Source organism: Larus michahellis, chromosome 5, assembly GCF_964199755.1.
Source record: "Larus michahellis chromosome 5, bLarMic1.1, whole genome shotgun sequence".
NCBI lineage: Eukaryota > Metazoa > Chordata > Aves > Charadriiformes > Laridae > Larus > Larus michahellis.
Window position 1 is genome coordinate 40,106,707 of NC_133900.1, and position 18,190 is coordinate 40,124,896.

General features: G+C 37.0%; 1 protein-coding gene across 1 annotated transcript in view; it reads left to right on the forward strand.

Annotated features, from left to right (window-relative positions):
- GUCY1B1 (guanylate cyclase 1 soluble subunit beta 1) overlaps positions 1 to 12,679 on the forward strand; it is a 46,933-nt gene extending 34,254 nt beyond the window's left edge. Inside the window, exons 6-14 of the mRNA XM_074589741.1 lie at positions 51 to 281; positions 1,722 to 1,838; positions 2,680 to 2,813; positions 3,631 to 3,828; positions 4,718 to 4,955; positions 5,737 to 5,877; positions 7,371 to 7,525; positions 7,850 to 7,976; positions 11,352 to 12,679. Of these exons, the coding sequence (XP_074445842.1) occupies positions 51 to 281; positions 1,722 to 1,838; positions 2,680 to 2,813; positions 3,631 to 3,828; positions 4,718 to 4,955; positions 5,737 to 5,877; positions 7,371 to 7,525; positions 7,850 to 7,976; positions 11,352 to 11,375 (1,365 nt within the window). The 3' untranslated portion in view covers positions 11,376 to 12,679. The remainder of the gene's footprint in view (positions 1 to 50; positions 282 to 1,721; positions 1,839 to 2,679; positions 2,814 to 3,630; positions 3,829 to 4,717; positions 4,956 to 5,736; positions 5,878 to 7,370; positions 7,526 to 7,849; positions 7,977 to 11,351) is intronic.
- The last annotated feature ends 5,511 nt before the right edge of the window (positions 12,680 to 18,190 follow it).

Here is an 18,190-nt window from a genome sequence, read left to right on the forward strand (position 1 = left end):
TAACAAGTGGCAGAGTTTTCAGTTTTTCATTTTTTCCTTCATTTTTCTAGGTTATTCAACAGAGAAATGAGGAATGTGACCACATTCAGTTTTTAATTGAAGAGAAAGAGTCTAAAGAAGAGGACTACTATGAAGACCTTGACAGATTTGAAGAAAACGGTACCCAAGAGTCTCGCATCAGTCCCTATACTTTCTGCAAAGCCTTTCCTTTCCACATAATATTTGACAGAGATCTGGTGGTCACGCAGTGTGGCAACGCTATATACAGAGTTCTTCCACAGGTTAGATGATTCTCATACATGAATAATCATACAGATTCCTAATGCTAGGAATAAAACTTCACAGGTTTATTTTAGAGATGAATAAAAGAGATTTAGGATTCTCTGTCTATTCTTGTGTAACTATGTAATATTTACTGCATTGTGCTCATCTTATTTGAAAAAGGACTGTGAAAATAGCCCTAATTCTACAACGGCTCTGTTCCTTATGATCAAGTCCGTGTGTAGGAAGAGAATAAGCTTGAGCAGGGAAAACCTGATCACTGCCACAGTTCAAGTGTTAGCTTGATACCCAGGTTTTTTTTTGTAGCTCGCTCCAAGATACATTTGCTGTTAAACTGGCAAATAACTCTTTAAAGTGGATGTGAGACAGTTGGTGCAACTTGGCCTGGGGTTCAGGAAATCATCTTGCCCATACTACTGTGTAGTGTACCAGCAGGTACATAGTGTGTATATATATATATAACTCGGCAGTAATGGCTTCAAATACTTAAGCTGTCAGATGCACAATAACCGAAGAGCAGAATAACAGGAGTTGTAGTATACTTCCTTGGCTTGTGCATCAAACGAGTCAGTATTAACTAAGATAAGCCAAACTATTTTTTTGATATATATGTATGTGTTCTGAACTTAATGCTACTGCTGCAGTTTCCTCTGGTTATTTACAGTAAAAGAATACTCAGAGGTCTGTTTAAAATTATGTATTCTGTATATGAATAAGATACCTCAGTTCTTGCCTGAAAGAGCCGAGTGTTTCTAAAAATAAGCAACAGGTAAAAGCAGTAATATGAGAAAAGCAAAAGGTAAGATGATTAAAACATCAAATTAATTTACAATTATATAGGCTAATGTTGGACATACCATGTTCTTTCTGAATCGTGGACATACTTTTAAAATGCAATTTTATGTTATTTGCTTTTTCCTCCCATTTTTTTTTGGCAGTTTCTCTCTGAATTTTGCAGAAAGATTTGAAAGAGCTTTATAAGTAGATCTGCCAGATTTTTCCCAAGGGCATTCACTGAACAGCTGTAACTACTCAGCCTACTGAGGATGGCTATCAGAATCCTTATTATCAGAGTTGATGCTTTAGAGAACCTGTTTTATTGAAAAGGGAGTTTGAAGGAGGTCACTTAGGAGGAAAATGCTGGAAAGCTTTTTTTACTGTAGAGTGGGAACAGTTTGACAGATAACAAATGTGGTATAACACAATTTTACAAAGTCATCTTGCAGCCTAGAATTGCACTTTGAGGTCAGTATATTTCTGATGTAAAATCCTTAATTTAAAAACCTTGTGTTTAATGGAGAAATGCATAAAGTATATATTATCTCCCATTCAGTATTGTCATCTAAGCAAATTGACTATGATTACTTCATGTATATTTTTAGTATAAAGCATAACAATTCTTTTTCTTTTTTTTCTTTTTTTTTTTTTTTTAATTCTAGCTGCAGCCAGGAAATTGCAGTCTGTTGTCAGTTTTCTCCTTGGTCCGGCCCCATATTGATATTAGTTTCCATGGGATCCTTTCACATATCAATACAGTTTTTGTACTGCGGACCAAGGTAACTAGAGAATATTCACCTGGCTATTTTCTAAGTGAGTACGCTGTGGAGAGATAAGAAGAACTGCTGAAAGCTCAGAAGTCTTCAGAGAAATTTCTTTGCACAGTAGTAAGCTCAGTTCCTTTTGAGTCTTGAGCCAAGAAAAAGTCACCGGTGTGAACTCATGTGTAGCTGTTAAGTAGAATGCTTTATCGGAATAGTGAAGTACATATATTTTATATCTGATGCTTTCTTTGCAAGGGACCAACCCACTATATGGCATCGTACCAAAGTAAACGTAGAAAGGCAATTACATTCACTTTTGCTTCATAACAGTATGGGAGACAAATGTGAAATGTGTTCTTGCATGGGCGCATATGTTCATATACAGTTCTGTGTCCTTTTCTCAAGAGCGGGCAGGAGAGGAGGCAGGTGATATGAATGAATGCAGCATGTAGAGTAGCATCTACTGTCAAGGAGCCTGTTCATTTATAGAAAACTGCATCTGAGAGAAACCAACAAGTTTTCTTAGGAATGCTGCCAGGTACAAACAGAACTTGATAGAGTAGGCAATACTTTTGTCAAACTCTTGTTAAGAAATCACGCAGAAGAAAACAAGAACTTATGAACATGAAAGTAAAGAAGGATACCATGCTTTGTATCTTTGAGGTAGCTAATCACAGTATTAAAATAAAGGTAGTATAGGGTGTTCAAATGAGAAATTAATTGGGTTTTAATGTAGTCTGTAAATCTATTCCAAACATTCTGACTGCCTTCATAGTGAAGGCACTTATGTACGTGTCGGCCTAGTGCGTAACACACGTACCAATGCCCTTATATAATTGTGACTTTTCATCACCAGGAGGGGCTTTTGGATGTGGAAAAGCTGGAGTGTGAAGATGAACTGACTGGCACAGAAATCAGCTGCTTACGCCTGAAAGGACAAATGATCTACTTGCCTGAAGCAGACAGCATTCTCTTTCTTTGTTCTCCAAGGTACTTTAAACCTTAAGAGTTCTATAATAATGATTTTCATTTTACAATTACTATTTTTAAGAACACTTATGAGAGTACTACTACAGAGATTAATTGGCTCAAGTATTGATTTCATTGGTTTTGATGTCTTTATACTAAAAGAGAGAGAAGCCTTTAACATTGGAACTTGACTGATTATTAAGTAATTCAATACAAACATTGGGATGCTCTGGCCCGGTTTGTACAAATGAGAATTCCTCATGATTACATGATTTTTGGCAAGTCTTGTCTTTTGTTTCTTATTCTGAGAATGCTAAGAAATTTCACAATGATTTGGTTTCCTATGTCGGTACATATATTTTTGCAGTAGTTTTAACATAATGGAGCAGCGATAACTATAAAGAAGTGGTTGGGATGGGGGATTGAATGGAGGGCTTCTTTAGCTAAGAGCACGTTAAGCTAACACATCAGATTACACAGTTATGATACATTAATCTCCTGTGTAAAAGGGAGAGGGTGGATGAAGAGAACAAGGGAAGAGATTACCTTAGCGTAATCTCGTTTTTATTTTTATACTGAAGAATGTGCATTTGATATATTCATGGAACTCGTCAAGGATAATTCTGTATTTAGATGCAAAAATCGAGAACCATGTGTTAACATGAATGAACATAAATAAGGTATTTTGTAGAAGGGACATGTTCTACAATTCATCAGAAGTTCAGGAGCATAATCTTTCTTCTGTTATTCCTCAACCTTTATTGTTCATTTGAGTTTTAAATGCTCCTTTGGCAAATTTAATTGTACCTATATTATTATATATTTCTCCACATTGCAGTGTGATGAACTTGGATGATTTAACCAGAAGAGGTTTATATCTGAGTGATATTCCATTGCATGATGCTACCCGTGATCTGGTTCTCTTGGGAGAGCAGTTCAGAGAGGAATATAAACTGACTCAAGAGCTTGAGATCCTGACTGACAGACTGCAGCACACACTGCGTGCCCTGGAAGATGAAAAGAAAAAGACAGACACGTAAGAACCAAATTCTGATTTTGAGCTGAAACAGTCACAGCAATATATTATTTATAGCTACCTTCTTCAAAAATTAACAGAATCTTGGAAGGAATATGAGAGATATTCAGGGCTGATAATTTTGGAATCAAGAAAGAACATTTTACTTTAACGCCTCATAGAGTATTTCTTTATTTAGATTGTCAAATGTCATCTGCAGTCTAGGCTGTTATATGCACAGGTATTTTGATGGCTCTTCCCTGGTAAGGAAAGTTATGAGAAGTGAACCGACAATCCTTTTTGCTTTGTGAATGACCTAAAACAGTAGTTTTGCAAACTCTCTTACATGCAATCCTTGTACCCAAGGAATGCCCAAATGCTGCTATTTGACAGAGTTCTGTAAACCAGCTGTAGACCACTTTGTCTTTCTGGACCGCCATGCTCACGTGTTAATAGAACAGAAAAACATACCTTATAAGCCTCAAAAATAGTCTATGTAAAGGTGAAGTTTTGCAACAGGCTAATGCTATGAATTTGATTTTATAGTTACCTGTAGAAATTTATCTTAGTTGAGACGGCAGAAATGCTTAAGCAATAAGCAAAAATGATCCAAGACACTATTAACAGATCATATCAGAAGAATTCATAATATATGTCTCATTTTGGTAGTAATTTAGAAGTATTAATGTGTGTTTGAAATGTCATGGCTTCAGGTATGCTGATGTAGATCAGTTCCTGTTTCCCAAGTAAAATATTCTTTAGTAAATGTCTTTATATCGGTCTTTGATGATGCAAGTATGCTATAAACCCTATGGGAGGTAAAAAGTTAATATTTGAAGAGCGCTGATGTAAAGACCTTTCTCCAAATTCTTTCTGTTTTGCTTGTGCCTTTCTTTTCTTACGCTTTTAGATTACTGTACTCTGTTCTACCACCGTCAGTGGCAAATGAGCTGAGACACAAGCGTCCGGTTCCAGCTAAGCGGTATGACAATGTGACCATTCTTTTCAGTGGCATTGTTGGATTCAATGCCTTTTGTAGTAAACATGCCTCTGGAGAGGGAGCGATGAAGATTGTTAATCTTTTAAATGATCTTTACACGAGATTTGATATTCTGACTGATTCACGGAGGAATCCATTTGTTTATAAGGTAAGCAGAAGATTTTCGAAGTATTTAATTTGTGACTTTTCAATAGTTTACTGTCATGTCGCTCTTTTCCATCCTTTGGATTTTAGGCTTTTTTTAAAAAATAGTTATGTTCTCAGTCTTTGAACTGTGTTACCTGATATTACATAGCTGAAGAAGAGTATGTTGTTTATCTCTAAATGTGTGAAGGAACATAAAGGGCTTCGTTCTCAGCAGGATTTCTGCACAGTCACCCAGCAGGTGGATACATAAATGTACTTCCACGTTTAGCAGGTGTGAACACTTATACAAGGAATTTGTGGTTCTGCTGACCCTGTGCTTTAAGTTTTTTAGTCATATATCTGAGTATCCTGGTTGTAAATTAAAACTTATTATTCAGTTATTCAATGTGAATTCAATGTCTTCATTAGGAATGAGGTGTAGCTGCAAATGCAGCTGGTAGCAGGTAGATAGGTAGATATATATATCCCATGTATACATGTACATGTGTATGCGTGTGTGTTTATATGTACGAGATTCATGCCTAGCTTTTACTAGATATAAACTTTTATCTGCAAGTGAATCAAGGCTGTGAGTCAAAACAAACATAGTGCTCAGTTTCTACAGAAATCCAGAAGACCCCAAAAGAGAGCCTCCATTTCACGTAATCACAGTGTCATTTTAATTTGTTACATTGTTAGCATACAATAAATTCTCTTCAATAACAAGCAGAAATGACAGGAATTAGGGTGATCTGAATTATAATCAAGTAATCGAGATAATTAAGACATATGTGTCTTGATAGGTGGAAACAGTTGGGGACAAGTATATGACAGTGAGTGGTCTACCAGAGCCTTGCATTCATCATGCACGATCTATCTGCCACCTGGCATTGGATATGATGGAAATAGCAGGCCAAGTTCAAGTAGATGGTGAGCCTGTACAGGTTAGTAAATGTGTGGGCTTGAATGAAAAGCCCATTCTTTGATATGATGAAAATGCTTTGAAATATGATAATGCTCAAATCCCAGTCCATGCAGGCCTTGTTGTTGTTAGATTTTGAGACTGATATCTACAAATAATATGAAGACTCTCCCAGACCTTAAAATCTAATTATTGTGCTTAACCTTTTAAAAGACTAAATTAGGCCTGCATCATTTATATTTGTTTTCTGCTCATTTCAATCTAATCAACAAATTCCCATTCTGCATCAAGTACAATTCATTGATTCTTCTTCATCTCAATGAACAAAACAACAATATTCCATCACTGATATTTTTGATCATGCCTCAGATGCTCATGTCAGCAGGAGAAAATATTGTATGAAAAAGAAAAGGACGGTTCCACAGGCAGTTATGGCAATGATTACTGGCAACTATGTATATTAGTGGAAGTTCACTCATTGTGGGATTTTATGAAGATGTTGTGGCATTAATACAGGACTGGGGAGGCTGCATTGACCTGTCCTCATCAGAAGGCTGTGAGAGCAAAATAAGTAATGAATGTGATGCAGATTTCTATTTATATGAATATTAATGGCCTAACACCTAGCTTAGATCTGTGTACTTTACTTTGTCACTGGGCAAAGAAGTGAGAAGGTTTGATTCGAGGCTTTACAATAACTGTAATCCGCTGTAAAAGTGAGCTTCTCCAAACCCCTGTCCTATGTCTTGAGCTTTTAAATGCAAAATATCATGATGTTTCCTCCGAGAAACATCTTTTTTTCTTGACCTACACCATCCACTTCCGCATCTTCTGAGCACTCATTAAACACAGACCTGCACAGTATGCCTCTCTTTACACTTTTTTAAATTTCACAGTATTCTGTAATCAAAGAATCATAGAATGATTAGGATTGCAAGGGATGTTGAAGATCACCTAGTTCCAACCCTGCTGCCATGGGCAGGGACACTTCCCACTAGACCAGGTGGGGCATCCACAGCTTCTCTGGGCAACCTGTTCCAGTGTCTCCCCACCCCACACTAAAATAATCTAATCTAAATCTCCCCTCTTTGAGTTTAAAACCATTACCCCTCATCCTGTCTCTACACTCCCTGATAAAGTCCCTCCCCATCTCTCCTGTAGGCCCCCTTTAGGTACTGGAAGGCTGCTATAAGGTCTCCCTGGAGCCATCTCTTCTCCAGGCTGAATAACCCCAACTCTCTCAGCATGAATTCACTGGAGCTTTAATAGCAGCATGGCATGGTGCACACTGGAAAAATATGGAGTTTGTTCTTTCATGTGAGAGGCAGAGCCATGACCCTACAATTAAAAAAAGTTATACAAAACACAAAATGCAAGGCTTTGAAGAAGCAGGAGTGGCACATAGAAAAAATAAACTCTAGTAGACAGAAATGTCACGATACCTATATTTAGTCAGAAGCATCAGATTAGTTACGTTGATTTTGAATATACTAACTTTATTTTTTCTCTCTAAAGATAACAATAGGAATCCATACTGGTGAGGTAGTCACAGGTGTCATAGGCCAAAGGATGCCACGTTACTGTCTTTTTGGAAATACTGTCAATCTAACAAGCAGAACAGAAACTACTGGGGAAAAGGGAAAGATCAATGTCTCTGAATATACCTACAGGTGAGTGATGGCAGTATTTTTGTCGACATTTTTGTTGACACCTTAAAAGAAATAACTTTGTCAGCATAACATCAAAGTGTCTTTGGAGTTCAAAGTGACAGGACTCCCGCAACACATTATTTGAGTACATGAGTTCTCATGAAACTGTGTGGCAGACTGCATCATGATATACCATTATTGGTATGCAAATATAATAATGATCTAGAGATAGATTTGTCTCGTTTGTTAATTTGCTCACATATCTGTAGCATGTTTAATATTTTATATAGTGCCTGGTGTGCATGCACAGTACATATATTTACATGTTTTCTCTTTCAATTTCAGGTGTCTTATGACACCAGAAAATTCAGATCCTCAGTTCCAGCTGGAGTACAGGGGTCCAGTTTCTATGAAGGGTAAAAAAGAACCAATGCAGGTTTGGTTTTTGTCCAGAAAGAGTACAGAGACAGAGGTATGACTAACCAGAGTGTAATTTTATTTTTTTTTAAACAAGGCATAAACATGACAAATTTAATCTAAACCACTGAGATCCATTTGCATTTGCAAAACTAAATGTTCCCTAGAAAAAAAAAGAAGAGTTTCGTATAACACTATTTCATTAATGCATTTACTATCTTGACAGCACATTAAAGTCCTTGATTATTTGTCTTTGCAGTTTATGCAGTCCCTGAAAGAATACTTTTGTTTTTTTAAAAAGTCCTTGAGGGAATGCCAAGTGTTTAAATATTTATAACTCCCTCTTCTTTCGTATTTCGCCACTGTACTAAATTTGCAATGTAATATCCATTTCTGTTTAGCTGACATGTCTAGTTATCAGCACTTCAAAATTCACCATTTGCTTTCTTACAGTGAGTGAATAAATGTGCCTTCAAATATTTAGGCAACAGTCCAGTGACTGCTTGCAGGCAGGTTCTCACCTGATGCGTACGGTGGTCTCTTAACCCCAGATGGATCTGCTTGTTCAGAGACTGTTGCATGATAGAGGTCTTGCTTTAGAAATATACAGGATGAAAACTTTTTCTTCTAAGTGACAAGTGAGCCTAAATCCTCTTCTCAAAATGATGTAGGCTAAAGCTCTTCAAGCACTGAGTGGTCTTTAAGCATATGCCTCAGTTTCAGAAGTCTGGGCATGTATTAACCAAAATCTCATTAAAAGCCAATGAGATCTAGACTCGAAAGTGTGCTACAAACTCAGACACTTAATAAGGTTACAGTATGCCAGCTGATTTGCCATAGCTGAGCAGGTGCATACATTACAGCCATTACCAAACGGAGGAAAAAAGGGTAAAAGTAATTTACATAACTTGAATTTTATCCCAAAGTAATACAAAAAGAAAGTTTTGTGCTAATGTATTTAATCTTAAAAATACTCTTGACTAAAATAATGAAAGTCATAAGTTACTTTATCTGAAATAATTTTTGTAAGTCACAGGAGTTTAATAACAGGTCTGAATACTCATGTGCTTCTGAACATGAAATTTAGGCTGTTAAACTGTTTGGGCTCTTTAGGAGATCTGTTCCAGATTTCTTACCACTGGTACCCAACTATATGAATACTGACTTTTTAATGGTGATTCCCAGTATTAACCCCCACTATCGAACTTTAGGGGAAAGCCTGTACTTTAGCTCTGCTGAAGTCTGTATTTTAGTGTGTATTACTTACAATAATATTCTGGGTGCCAGTTTTGATAATACTTTTCTATTTTTATTCTATATCAAGATTAAATATAATTTCACATGGCTACCATTCTTTCCAATCCATAGTTGTATTTAAAATGTATTTTAATTTTAAACACCTTTAATTTTTTTCTGCATTATAAATTATGTCGTATCATTTGTAGCAGGGCACATTGTAATTTTAAATGTAAAATTTCAGAGAGGTACTGAGTCAGGTGGGTATTTTCCTTGTTTCAGCTTCACACGTGTTTAATATGAATATAGGGTTCAGATAGTTTAGAATTTTAAATATTGCAATTTCCTTTTAGCAATCTTGTACAACAGTTGGTTTTGTTAATCCTCACAGCAGTCCCAAGAGGTACTTGCTGATCCTATTATCTAGTAATCGAGCTTTGTAGAGGGGGACATGGGGACAGGAATAAACCTGACAGAAAAATACTGTCAATCTGATTTTCAGGAGCACTTAAGACTCACAGTTTAAGCACACTCAAAAAGTCTCACTAATTTTTGTTAGTTTTTCTTAATTCTGAAATTCAGATATACATGTGATTCTTATAGATAGAAGGACTTCTCCCATCACAGGTGTCTCTTCTAAACTGTAGTAAGTTTGGGATAATAGGAGACTAGAAAGATACGTTCATGTGGTGATTGGAACTGATAATCATTTTGTCAGAGGTGATTTTGAAAAGTGAAAGAATATAATCCTCTAATATTTTAATTCTTTTTCACTCCCTGCACAATTTCATCTGTCCATCCACAAAAAGCTGCACTGACTTTTACTCCTTTAAGATTTTCTGAACTGTTTGCAGTTTCTTTTTGTCTTGTGAAGGTACTCTTCATGTTATTTCTGGCACTTTATAGGCTGAACATAATAGTTGTAATCCAAAAGCAGAACTCAGATAGCCAGCTTTTTATGTTTGTTTACCTTGGAGTTATCACTTTGTTATAGGCAAGGGTGTAGTCTTGATTTGCTTTTCAGACTCTTATTCTCTCTGACCTTTCAAAGACATACACATACTAATGTATTATCAAGTACAGTGCCATGAATTTCAGGGGACTGTTCACAACAATAAATATGGCATGTTAATATATATTTGGAAACTATACAGTAAATTTCCTGAAAGGTCATTCCAGAATATTGCAAGAAGTGGCTTATAGAAGTAAATGTGAAGATATTTCTTAAATCATCCTGAAGATATTTCTGCTGATTATTCTTTTACTGTGAAGTTTTCTACCTCCAATATCTTTAAATCTAGGATAGATTCACATTAGTGATATATTCTCCTTTTCATTCTATCCCTTAAAGAGTGATTAGCTCAGCATTTGCAAATCTGTCAGCATAATATTTTACCCTGAAGCCCAGTAATTCATATATGGTGAGTAAAGAGGACAAAATACGTACAGCTGGCATAGAGATGTGAAACCAAGGCTTTAAATATGCTGTCTCTGCTAGGCCTGTAGAAAATGATAGGGTTGGAGCAGCTCAGCATACCTCAGACTTGGTTCCTAAACTGGCATCTCTAATATCAGTCACCATGAGCAGTAGTCACTTCTGAGAAGGACCTGATTTGCAAGAATCAGTGTTTGCTTGGAGTGCTGCTCCTTTACTTGTTTCCACTTAAGATATCTCTTCCATGTTACCGTTACAGCAAAAATTAGAATTGCATCAGAAATACACACAGAACAAAAGCAGCTGTGATGGATTATTCATTTTGCATCTGCTTGTTTGCATGTTACAAGATTAGTTATCACTAGCTTTATTATTTTAACAGAGGTTCATCTGCAGCTTCTCTCTTGAGAAACAGATTTGTAAAAAATCAAGCTTGCAGAGAACATCAGATGTCTGATTGTAATTTCCATCGTTCCCCCCTTTCAAATATCTTTTTCTTCTGCTCTGTCCCCACATTACTGATGGGAACAAGTTAAAGTATCTCAGTCAGAGCTGGTAGCTCATCAGGGAATGTAGGAATTGTTACATTCCTACATATGAAAGTAATACGTGCGTTACCTGTGCTGTGTTTTATTGTTTTTATTATTTACTGATATCGGTTGCAAGTTGTAAAATGTATTTTGTCGCTGCATTGACCCACCATGTTGTTGCTTCAAGGAAAATCCCTTACTTCTCAAATTCTACTTGCATGCACTCAAGGAAACAAAGCAAGATGCTTTCTGAGCTGAGGGAAGAGGAAGAGGACGCTGGATAGGGTGCAATACTGTCTCCAACTAGGGTGCCAGGCAGTAAGGTTGAGTTATGGATGTTATTTCACATCATATCTCCCATTTCCATGTGCAGTACTATTGTCTTTTGCCCTACTCCTGGAATTATACTCACCATTTTTCTCCAGGCTTGCTTTTTTTTTTCCCCCTTAATGTTTAGTATTGTTTTATTTCTGCTATGAGCATGTATTTCAAGCTTTCCTTTTTTTTGATATGCATTTTTGCACGTCAGTCATGTGACACTTCCTACCACCAGATAATATTGACTAAAATTTTGTAGTATGCACGCCACAACTAACCACTTCAGTCTGATGCTTCACATCTTCATCTTCATCTCTGAAGTATAGTGGGTATGTGAATCAGTGACATTTCCGGAAAGACAGGTATTCCAGTTGTTGGGCAGAACAATGAACCTAAAGAACTATTTTTAAAAATAATACCTAGAGCAGCATTCTGAAAATTATCGTATAAATGTTGTTTATCAGATTTAGTTCTGCTGTTACCATGCTTCCCGTTCATTTTGCGAATAACACTTGATGCACTGTAAATTCCTGGTTAGAAAAAGGTTCCTTTTTTGATATCATCCTGCATTTTCCCTTTGTAGACGCTATGTAAACATTTTCTATATTAAAGGGGGGCAGTTGTTTGTCTGATACTGCTATTTGAAGCATGTGCCAGTGTACTTCTACTGAAATGCTGTTCACTTGCGATGTATTTCTCATTGATTTATATTAACTAAATTAAGTTGTCATGTTAATAATAGACTGATGGACAATTTTAGAGCACCTGTAGTGCTTTGACTCTTTTTCTGATGGAGCCCCCAGAATTGAAAGGCATGCTGCCAGGACATGGTTGTCATGGTTGCCTTTTGATTTGGTCTCTCTGATTTTCAGAAATGATCTTATTTTATTCCTTGGGAGGACCTGATAATATTCTAGGCATCATGGCATAATTAAAGGATGTAAAGCTTGTAAGGGACATAGCATCTTTTATCAGCAGATACAGTCAGTAAAAGTGGACAAGGTTTCAGATGCACAGACCTTCCATAACTTCAACATACAGTGCATTTTTATGTGAATAATATCTGTTCTTATCTGACTGATAATTTCTGAGTATTTGCATTATAAAATAGGATAGTGCAATTACTTTGTGTATAAAAATTGTCTATATCTAGTATACCTTATCAGCACAGAATATATATGTATAAATGTTTCATGTTAATGTGCAAAACAAATTGCAATAAATTATTTTTTCCACTGACTTTGAGAAATTTGGGGATTTTCTTTTCGGTGAAAGCTGTATTTCATTATTTGATACACAACAAGTATATTCTCCATTCCATAATTTGAAGTCCAAGTTTAAGTAATTTATGGAGTTATTATTCCAATGCTTGCAAATGTCCAAGAGTCTCCCACGTTGAGGCTAATGGATCACATTCTCAGATTAAAGTGGTGTCAAAAATGCATAGATTAATGCTCCAAAAGTAGCAGACAAGGTCACAAAAATGCATACATTCCTTTGAAACACTTGGACAACGTTTGTCCACTCTGAGCAGGATGTACATTACCAACCAAAGCTTCAGGAATGGGAAATGAAGAGAGGAAGCCACATTCATTCCTTCTCATCATCGCACTGTCGGACAGCAACGCCTCCCAGCACTCCGTGAGAGGTTGCCCGCGCTCTAATAGGTAGACAACAGCAATTTGCACTTCAAGTTGATCAAGCTTACTAAAACTTTAACGGTGGCTCTTAAAGAAATGGGATTTGTGACAGCTGTGGTTGTGCATTGACATAATTCATGCACAGGAATGTGAAGTAACTGAAGTTTCTGTATTACACGTCAAGTTGATAGAAGATGGCACGCCAGAAAACTCGAATAGTGCTCTGAGTTTATATTTTACCCTCTTAATCATTTCAAAGTATCAAGGCTCCTGTTAAGATACTCTGTGACATAACCAATTTCTTAAAGCACTAGAATAATATCTCATATATTGTGTTCATATATCTGCTCTTTATCTCAAGGAAACCAACATGATTTAGGCACTTAACCGCTTTTATTACTAAAACTGGTCTTCACTTAAATGCTGCACTGAGCTACTAAAATTATACTTTGGTTAAATATTACTCTCAGATAACAGTCCAAAACTTCTGCAAGTATTTAGTTCTTTTATGTGTGCTCTACTGCCTCTTTTATTTAACTGTAGTGATTTACTTTTTCAGTAGAAGCTCTCTAGCTGAAACATGAAGCAAAGTAATTACCAATGTCTATTTCAAAGGCATTTACAATTGCATCTGTTTTACTTTAGTATTTTTTGAAACAAGGAGAAGAAAGGGGAAAGCAGCAATGAAATTGCAAAATATGGAATGCTTAGCTGTTTGTAATCTTCTGAATCATTTGCTTTCCTTTGAATTGATGGAAAAGAATTTGAGTTTCTGTGCTGGTATTAACTAAGGCTGTGGCCTTAGCAGAGGAGACTCGGCTACTCTACTGCTATCTTAAATTTGGCACTGCGGTTACCTTCCATAATGCAAGGTTGAGTAGTCTGATTGTTGCTACTGTTTCTTGGATAATATACTCCCCTTTTTCCTAATACAGGGCTTGAGAAACAGCCGAAGGACTTTCCCTGGCTTCAGTAAATTTTAAAGCAAACTTATTAAGCACATACTGTCAATAAAGCCTTCCACAACCAATGAGGCGATTTGATAATGTGGCCCATATTTTTAGATTATGATCTTTTCATTGACCTTCCCTATGTGGAATTCTGTCAAAACTTTATTTTTTTAAGTTTATGTGGGTAGACAAATATGTGTCTTTACTTTTTAGCAAAAATACTATCAAATATAGCATTGTAAGAGGGAAGTATTATTACTAAATTTACTTTTTAATCGCCAATATATTTCTTACAGGTTCTGTTGAGATGTTACAAGTTATGAGCCTTATGCAGTCAATTTTTTTTAATGTTTGTATTCCATAAGGTAAAAAATATAAATCCAGTCCCCAATGGGAACAAACTCTGGGAACATAGTTTCATGTTGCATAATTCTGGGGGAAAAACAGAATGATAAACAATGAATGAGACACTCATTTGGGTATCTACTTACAGTATTACCACAGCAGTTATTCTTGTATTTTTGACTTACAAAAAGAAATTAAAATGTTCTGCTGTGGTTAGGGAACTAGACGGGCTTTATAAATAAGAATAGCTTGAAAACTATCTTGAAACTTCAATAAATGGGAAGGGCATGGGCAGAATACTGCTGGTTTTAACTCTATATATGTTTCTGAAAAGTTGCACATGGGGACAGACCAAACAAGAACAAGCTAGACAAGCAGAACTCCATTTTCTTTTAGGAGAGTGTGCGCTGGCAAACTTTGCCATTCTGGCAAACACATCTACAGGTGTCATAACTGGGATGTAGCTGGAAAGTGCGAACAAGTCAGCAGCTAGAGCAGAAGACTGAATGTCAGGTCTCCAGCTCTGATCTCTTTGATTGATACCACAAGCTATTGCACAGCTCATAGTTCAATTTTTTCCCCTTCTGTATCCAGCACCAGCTTAGCTGTAATGATCTGAGGTACAGTGTCTCTCCCTTCCCCCCAAACGTGACCGTGTAAGAGAGTGATGTATTACTCATGAAAGTAAGGGGCCTTTATCCTTGCTGTGATTTCTGTTGGGACTATCCACTGAGCGCAGCTGAATGCACGCTAAAATTTTGCGGGATCTGGGGATTTGTTCACCTTCACTACAGGTTTGTAGGAGCAGGAGACAGCAGTATGTGTTTTAGACCTGGGTACAGTAATAAAAACCATTGCCGAGAAAACTGTTATTTCACCTTGCTGCTATTGGGCTATTTTTTGTTTGTTTGTTTGTTTTTAGAGGAACTGCATGGTTTTATTCTTACCTCACAAAGGCATCATTGGTAGCAATGGTTTATTAGCACCCAGAAAAGTCAATTTAGCTCTTATATACATATATAAAATATATTTATTTTATATATATATATATACACACACATATAAAGGACATCCTCCAGGAACAAGTCATGAAGACAAAAGTGCAGAAACCAATTAGGTTATGTGAATTTTTTTCATTACTTGGTTCCAGGGTTTAATGTAGGTGGTAGTACAAAATGTATCTGACTAGTTACAAGCCCACACTTGGAAGACAATCATACGCACAAGAAGGAACTAGGAAGGGATATGCTAGCATCTGATACAAATAAGAGCTGGGTGGAGCTTGAGGCCCCAGAACCTTTTATTTGAACAAAACACTAGTAAAAATTAAAGCTAATAAACATTTGAGTGTGGTGCAGCCAAGCTGTGCGCTGCAATACACACTCCATGGAGCCAGAGCAAGGCCTGAGGCATCCGTATCCTAATGTGTCTTTCGTTCACCATGTAGACAGGTCAACACTATACATATATTGTCACAAACTGTAAAATGGTTATTCAGTGCATTTCCAGAGCCAATGTATATTAAAAAAGAAAATAACCCAACATGTTGGATCATCACGTTCTAGCAGTATGAGAACTTAAAGAGAATTCGGTACTCCTGTCCTCCGGACAGTCATCAGGCAGTCAGCACAGCAGTACAAATGGGAGCTTATGCGCTATTGTAAATTAATTCTGTCAGTCACTGTGTTGGCTTATCATCTCCAAGAAAAAGGATGTTACTGGACTTTTAGTCCTGTTTTATTTGAGTGCCAGGGACACACAGAGGGTCCGTGTTATTATTTTTCAGTTAACAAGATTCTTTCTTTCCTGGGGGAGAGTCTGAAACTGTTGTCATTTCATGGACTTACCTGACAATGAGGAGGGAGCAAGTAATAAGCCAGTAAACAGCCGTGCTGATCTAACTGTAAAGAAAAAAGAAGTGGCTCTATTGCCCAATCTATAGCTGCACATACAAGGCACTATTTTTTTTTCTCTATTGTTCTTCAGACTTTTGGCTGGCTTTGGATGACAGTTGTGGAAAAACTGCAACAATACGTGCCGTCTCCACCAATTCACTCTTCGTTTGTTATTAGCAGGAAAAAGCTAATGTTAATTTTCATCATAATGGTCGATGGGTCTTTCAGCCAATGTGACTCTTTTGGAGATAACGACAACCAGGGAATGTAAGAACAATTTTGTGATTATTATTCTGGGATGAAGATGTGTGTTCACTGTTATAAACATTTTGTTCCAGACTATTTCACATATCCAGCAGTCAGACTGACGTTGCCTTTGTTATTGTTTTTTTGGAAAGACGATTATGGGGATTTCAATATATATAAAGCACCTAGTACAAATGTTATGCTACACTACAATTGTACTTTCAAGGGAAGCAATTTTGTGTGATGAGAGTCTATGAACTCGCAGCAGTCCGCCAATGCTAGTGCACATTTGTTTTTATCTGTTCATACACTGGACACCTCTGGCATGAGGCCTGTGTGATTTTTTATGTTGTAGGTTCTCAGGGTCATTCTAGCCTTCCAAAATTGATTTTACCCTTTGATAAGTGTGGTATCCTGTCTAGTGCTCAAACAACTGACTTGTGATTAAAATGACAGAACTTAGCGGAGTGCAGCCAAAAGACTCAAAGTGTTCATAGTTCCTGGCTGGTGTTAATCATAATCCTGAAATGGAGACCAATTAAGTCAATAGTCCTTGAGCCTTTGTTTAAAAACAAAAACCAAACAAGAAAACCCCCACAAAAACTACATGGCCATAGTTTTCAGATGAGAAATAAAACTCTGAGTTCAGTATTGCTGAGTTCAGGCCCTATGTCAATATGAGCGTGGTGTTGTAATGAACTGTGTGAAAAATCAAACCACCTACATAAATCTCACTGAAATATGCAGTCTACTAAGTGGGAAGAAATGCACATCTGTTTCTCACAAGTCCTAAACATTGTGTGTAAAGTTCCTGGAAAAAAAAGAAAGTGGGTTATGTCCTGTTATTTTCAGGTATTTTGTGCAAGTCTACTTAATAATAAATGGCAATTTTTGTATGCAAAGTGTTCAGGAACACTTTGATTTTCAAAAAACCTGTATTAGGAGGTTGAAGAGTAAGTATCCTTTTTCCACAGAGGGCACAGTGGTGGACATTCAGAGGTTTAACAGCCTGTACAAGAAACCAAAGCCTTGCCTTCTGTCACATTATAGCTGTTAGTGGGCAATTGTGTAATGATCTAGAGGGTAAGAAACTTGTCCACAAAGTAAGAATACATGCCTTTTCACAAAGCCTTACTCTCCCAGATCATCCTACCTCTCAGGTTTTACATATATATATATATATATAAAAAAATATATATATAAATAGAATATCATATCATAGAATGGTTTGGGTTGGAAGTGACTTTGAAGATCATCTAGTTCCAACCCCCTGCCATGGGCAGGGACATCTCCCACTAGACCAGGTTGCTCAAAGCCCCATCCAGCCTGGCCTTGAACACTTCCAGGGATGGGGCAGCCACAGTTTGTCTGGGCAACCTGGGCCAGTGTCTCATCACCCTCGCAGTAAAGATTTTCTACCTAATATCTAATCTAAATCTCCCCTCTTTCAGTTTAAAACCATTACCCCTCATCCTATCGCTCCACTCCCCAATAAAGAGTCCCTCCCCATCTTTCCTGTAGGCCCCCTTTAGGTACTGAAAGGCCGCTGTAAGGTCTCCCCGGAGCCTTCTCTTCTCCAGGCTGAATAACCCCAACTCTCTCAGCCTGTCCTCACATATATCTATACCTATCTCTATATCTATATATATCACACTTTAACTTCTGTGTAGGCCA